General features: G+C 36.2%; 1 protein-coding gene across 1 annotated transcript; it reads right to left on the bottom strand.

Annotated features, from left to right (window-relative positions):
- Window positions 1–553: 553 nt before the first annotated feature.
- LOC131701922 (VIP peptides-like) lies at window positions 554–2244 on the bottom strand. Its single transcript, XM_059002741.1, has 5 exons — window positions 2150–2244; window positions 1959–2063; window positions 1476–1616; window positions 1208–1330; window positions 554–813 (listed from the first exon to the last, which is right to left on the bottom strand). Exons 1-5 carry the CDS (start codon window positions 2233–2235, stop codon window positions 681–683), a joined length of 588 nt encoding a protein of 195 aa, XP_058858724.1. The 5' UTR covers window positions 2236–2244; the 3' UTR covers window positions 554–680.
- Between the last annotated feature and the right edge of the window lie 3955 nt (window positions 2245–6199).

Genomic DNA, 6199 nt, shown 5'->3' with positions numbered 1-6199 from the left:
TCCCACCATACTCTTTATAGTCAGGTGGTCTTTATATACTGAGGTGATTTCACATGGCAATTATATTGAGCAGAGTGATAGTGTAGTAGAAAATAAAACACTGACACATTCAAATTCATTAATATCAAATTATCTTTATTGAAACAATATACTCTATCCTTATTTCAAGGTTTACAAACCTTTAGGAAAGTTTCCTGCTGTATCCTGATCACTTTGTACATACTCATAAGCTTTTACCACAACTTTCTTTTGATAATGCCTTTGTCTTTTACTGAATACATTAACTGATGTCCTGGCAGACACCTTGCCTTGAAGAGTTGTTTATGTTGTGCTGTAGAAACTCATTCGTATTTATTGTTTCTTTTATATTTTAGGAAATCAAGTATTGACACCTGGAGGATAATTAAGGAATGACATAGCAGGTGTTTGAATGTGTGCTGATTTCTCCATGCAGATATGGGGGGGGAGGGGGGGGGGGTCCTCAAACAAACCATTATGAGTTTCAGGTTTAATCCAATACAAAAATATCCATAGAGGATTTCAAAATGTGTGATTACAGGTTATTTTACATTAAACATCTTAATGTAATAAACATTGGTGAGTAATAATAATTATTAAATAAAAAGATGACTGGTATTGCATCTCGATTCTCCTTGCTTGTGCTGATGACTGCCTTTCCCTCACTCCCTCTCTTGATTGACTGGTAGGTAGAAGTCTTCTTGGTAGAGGTCTGCAACTAGTTGGTTCACAGCTTGGCAAATAAACTGACCAATCAGCTGATTAGCCTCATCTGAATCGGTGCCAATAAGACTGCTGTGAATATAAAACAAAATAATTACAGCGGTTATCTAAATGAGTGGAGTCTGTGGTAATTAGCATTCAAATCTGGGAAATGCTGTTGACAAGCCAATAAACGATCTGGCTGATCCTTCTGCTTATTTCTATCATTATAAATGATCAACCAATTAAGGATTTCTCAGAATTCAAGTACATCTTATCTTGTGTATAGATGTCATCCCTTTGCAGAGTGCACACGGTACAATTCTAAAGTTAAAAATGTCATGTTCAATAGCAGTTCCTGAGTCCAATGTTGTGTGTAGTGTCTCTTACTATTAAAAGATGTCATTTTGCACAGCACTACAGTAATGCCATCTCTTCTAACAATAAGAGACACTCAGTGTATTCACTTCCAGTAGAATGGAGGTACCTGTCATCATTAAGAAGATTCTGCTGGAACCAGAGGAGGCAGATGCCATTCACATCCATGTTGATTTCTTCTGTAACAGGGGATATTTGAGGCTCAGGGGTCTCCTGAAAACTTTCTTCATCACTAGGGATTCAAAAGAAAGAACACTTGATTTCCAATCCACGCACACAAGCCTATAGACACTTTGAGTCCACCGCTTGCACCCCATTCAGTCTGCATGATGCTACGGGTTACTTGCTCTGGTAGATTCAAGACTATTTGAACTTACCTCCTTTTAATGTTCTGCATGTGTTTCAGTAGGGAGGTGATTTTGTGTAACTTTGCCTTGGACTTTAGGTAATCAGCGTATTTGTTGGTGAATTCGATGTCTCCAAGTTGCCTTGTGCTCAAACCAGATGTTTCGGACAAGCTAAAATCACACACAGATAAGATTATCATTTGAAGATTAAGAGAACATTATTTAAATAATGGTTCTGTATAACACCAATATGATGAAAGAAGACATCTGTCAAGTACGTTGCTTTGGTGCTTCCTATTAAATTAATTGATTTTTTTTTTTGATAATTGTCTAGTGAAAATCTTTTGCAACCCTCATATGTTTCAGAAAGCTCTATCTAGGATTAGAATGAGTATATACTGCACTATGTACTGCTATATTAGGCAGTGCCTCTGCAGTTATTAATCTCTTCGTTGTTTTCTAGTGCTATCTGTTTGATATGCTGCTCAGCGGTTCAGTTTAGTGTTACTGTACCTTCGCCTGGCTCCCAGTAGTGCTTTGACGTAGTTTTTAGCAGACAAGGACCCACGCAGTTTACTTAACTCACTTGTGAAGAGTCCATCAACATGCCTTTGACTCCTGTGGTGTGAAAAACAAAACGCACCATTTATAGCTGGACCAGTGGTTCCATTACAAGCCAATGACAATTAAAGTTTCAGACTTACCTGTCGAAAGTGGGAAGTGATGTTGTGTGATGGAAGAGGACAATAAGCAACACAAGCAGTTGCCCGACGCCGACCAGGAATGCCATGCTTTCTGTAGCTGCAACAACACAAAATACAGAGTCTTTAAGCAAAGTAACACAACTTCCAGGCAAGGCTACTGCTGGAGGAGGATGTTTTCAAGTTAAATTTCTCAAATTAATTAGTTCTGTTTCCTGCAGTGGGCACATGACATGCTTGAAATGTCTGCTACAACTAGAGACAAAGAAAGTTGTCTGTGTGGCCCCCAGAATGGGTTCAATCCCAGGTGGGGGACACTGCTGCTGTACCCTTGAGCAAGGTACTTTACCTAGATTGCTCCAGTAAAAACCCAACTGTATAAATGGGTAATTGTATTTAAAAATAATGTGTAAAAAATAATGTAATTGTATGTAAAAATAATGTAATATCTTGTAATAATTGTAAGTCGCCCTGGATAAGGGCGTCTGCTAAGAAATAAATAAATATATAAATAATAATAATAATAATAATAATATTTCTGAAATAGTATATATCTTAAGTAGTAGCCAAAGCAACACGTTTTACTGCAATATGAGCAAATCTATAAAAAAGGTGTGTAAAGTAAAAACATACATTTCCTTCATCCATGCATTACATTTATAATAATAATAATCCCCACACTTACCAGCTAACAGGTTTGATATGTGAACAGTGAATCTTCAGTGAATGTACAGTGTGATCTTGCCGTTCCTCTTAAATACTTACACCTTATTGATCAGCAACATGTGCAAGATAAGAACAGCATGCGCCAAGCTGCCAGCAATGCATTTTTATTGCTATCAATATCTCACTGATTGTTATTTGTGCTTGGGTTTCCATTGTTTTTTTTGTGTGCTCCTTCTAATTAATCCTATCATAAAGCAATTTATTATTTCCGAGTGTAAAATTAATTGGCAGTTATCGGAAAATAATGCAAACACAAAGAGTTTTTTTGGGAGCGCCCTCGTAATCAAATAAAAAGAAAATAAATCAATTTTTTTTAATGTCATTCATTGTGATATTTACAATACGGTACAATAAAATTGATTATCTCAAAGGACACCCAACAGCTGTCTGTGACACTCGCAATGATTTAGAAAGAGCTGTTTGCAATAGAGTGGAAAACATTATTGATCCTGTTCATGACAATTTGGTACCCTTCTTATTGAGAACACAGTTGCGTTTCTGTATCCGTGTTGGATTTCTGACAAGGTTTTTCAGTTTTTAACACATTTTGAACAAATGAAGCATTCTGAGTTTTACTAAAACAGGTTGGGTCTATTGTTGATTCAAAACGTGTGCTCTTCAACATCAAATGTATTATGTGAATGCCAGAGAAGGGCAAATTCCAGCTACTACTGATGAACTGGGACCAGCAAAAGTTAAATTGTTTAACATTTTATACATACTAAGTGGAGAAGGTTGAATAAAAATGCCCCCACATAGCTGTAATCAGCTGTAATCAGAGAGTTTTTGTTTTAAATGGCATGTCCTTCAAATAATATAATTTCATTAATACAACAATTGTCCTTGATTAATAATTTTTGACAGGCTGCATGAAAAAAATAATACATTTGCATACCTCTACAAACTACAAACCATCAGTGAAAAAGATGAAAATGACCTCCTGTATTTGATTTTGACATTGCATTCCCAATTGGAATATGTATGCAAGCGTGTGGTACTCTAACAGACTGCAAACTAGCCAGCGCAAGTGACCTCTGTGTGAGCTGTGTCAGTACAGAGCTGTCTGTCTGTATCCCACTGCTCAACACTGTACACATGCTGTGTTACTTGAATCTTTCACTTTACCACAACAGCTTGTATGTCCTCTGATTATAAAGATGTGCCACTATAAGTTCAACTTCTGCTCCAACAAAATGAAGCTGCAAAACGAGGATGCAAAATCATTTTTTCTTTAAGGCACAAAAAAGTTCCAAAAGTGGTAACAAACAACTTTGGGACACTTGCTAGTCCTTGACTTAATGTTTTGAGTTGCTGGTTATTAGTTCTGAAATGAAACTTAAAGTTTATAACACAGATCCTTGGTTTTATACTGCCACTACTTTTAAATGCCTAACTTCTTTAATGGGTTTTTTTTTTGTCTGCAAAGCCCACCAAAACCTGCTTATAATGAGCCAAAAGGGAGCTTTATATTTCTGTAGCTTTTAAACCCAGGTTATTAAATAAGAGACACACATGAATTCATGGTCACAGATTTCATTCTATGCTAAATATTCATTTTTCTTTAAATCACAAATTTATGCATGCACCTAAGTTATTTAAAAACTATATTTTTGATCGTTTCAGCCATTTGATCATAGTCAGTCTGAAGTGTCAGAGTTTCTATCATCACATACAAGATGTCTTCTGGGTTTGGATTAGCTGCTCTATCCATTTCTCTAGGAATTTAAATCCAATGATCAATGGGCTGGCTTTCGCATCTTGTTTCGTTTGTGCAGTTTGTTGCAATTACTGAAAAACCCTTTCAATCACATAATACAAAACCTGTGCTCTTTATGTCCTATTCAGTCAAACCTTCCAGAGGTGCGGTACTCTATATATATTTTTGAAATAAAGGACTTACAGAAAGTTAAAAGGAGTTTTCGACACCTTTGCTAATGCAGCTGCTGTCCCTAGTACTATGAATGAAAAGTGCCACAGAAATCATTTCCCCTGTAATTACAGCGCCCACCTCCAGTACACAACCAAACACACATCATTAGAGCGTGCTCCACTGTGGAGTATTCAGAAATCAATTCATTTTCAAGGCTAGTGACTGTTCAGCATCCTGAAAGAAGGTAACTAGGTAACTTGTGGAATAAGGGCTCCCATAAGGTTGCCAATTAAAATGGTTATGCTGTTCACATAAGGTCACACTGAAGCCCTTTTCAAAGGGGTTGAATTTGAAGGAGAATGTGGAAACTCTCGGGGGAATAAGGAGGTTTAAATGATCATAATACTTATGTATATATATATATATATATATATATATATATATATATATATATATATATATATATATATATATATTTATATATATATATATATATTTTTTTTTTTACTGCAGTTTTTTCTCTGTCCTCAAAATTCAGTCTGCCCCTTTCTTAATGAAATGTTCACTCCAGCAAGAGACAGCGTGCACGTACAAAATAAAAATCCTTTTGCTCAGTATTATGCTGCAGCACACATACCAATATGTTAGGATGACAGATAATTCAATGGCCAGCGAGGTAATAAGTAAACCTTTCAGAAAAGGTTAAAGCCTAACAGCCTGAAGTGGCATTTGTGATGAGCTGCTTCTCTGCAGCTAAAACAGGTACAGCAGTGTGCTTTACATAAATACTGCCAAGTTTCTCCCCATTTGAATGATGCAAAGTGACAGTGAATTATTTACCTGCCACACTCAGAAGACAGAGAATATGAGTTATTTAACCAGACAGAAAAGCTACGCTGGTAAAGAAATAAACCTTCTTACTGACTCGAGAAGAGAACACTAGCTTTGCAATGCGGGGGTTGCTTGAACTGAGCACTGTTGATCTGCTCACTCTATTGTTTGAGGACATTCTGCCTTGGTGTGATTTTAGTACAGTCCATTCACCAAATACATTTTGTGAGCTGTGAAAATTAAACACTGAAAAGTTAATTGCAATTATTTTTAACAATAACAATTCAATTTCACATTTGACCACCAGGCAGCACCAGTCACCAATTACTGTGGTTGTCAATCCATTTGCTGATTTGCTGTTTTTTTTTGTTTGTTTTATCACAGGCCTTAATAATTCAATACTCACATCCTCTGTAGATAGTAAGTTTGATTATATCCATGTAGTCATGACGTGCACTGGTACTAAGGTTTTAAGGTCTATGCTGTTTTTAAATGTTTAGATTTGTGTATAGTATGCTGAGATTGTTATCTTGTGTGCTGTATTCATTGTGTATTTCAATCTTACACACTGTTGTGTTCTATTCCAATGATGGGTCCTCTTGGAATAGATGGATATGAATAAGTTT

Source organism: Acipenser ruthenus, chromosome 28, assembly GCF_902713425.1.
Source record: "Acipenser ruthenus chromosome 28, fAciRut3.2 maternal haplotype, whole genome shotgun sequence".
Classification (NCBI taxonomy): Eukaryota; Metazoa; Chordata; class Actinopteri; order Acipenseriformes; family Acipenseridae; genus Acipenser; species Acipenser ruthenus.
This window is presented reverse-complemented; position numbering and strand designations above follow the sequence as displayed.

Bases quoted from the DNA above. Each gene is read 5' to 3' on its own strand.
- LOC131701922 (XM_059002741.1), bottom strand. From the start codon at position 2,235: ATGGCATTCCTGGTCGGCGTCGGGCAACTGCTTGTGTTGCTTATTGTC. The intron at 2,064-2,149 runs GTAAGTCTGAAA...TTCACACCACAG, and splicing joins TCACTTCCCACTTTCGACAG to GAGTCAAAGGCATGTTGATG. The intron at 1,617-1,958 runs GTACAGTAACAC...GTGTGATTTTAG, and splicing joins CTACTGGGAGCCAGGCGAAG to CTTGTCCGAAACATCTGGTT.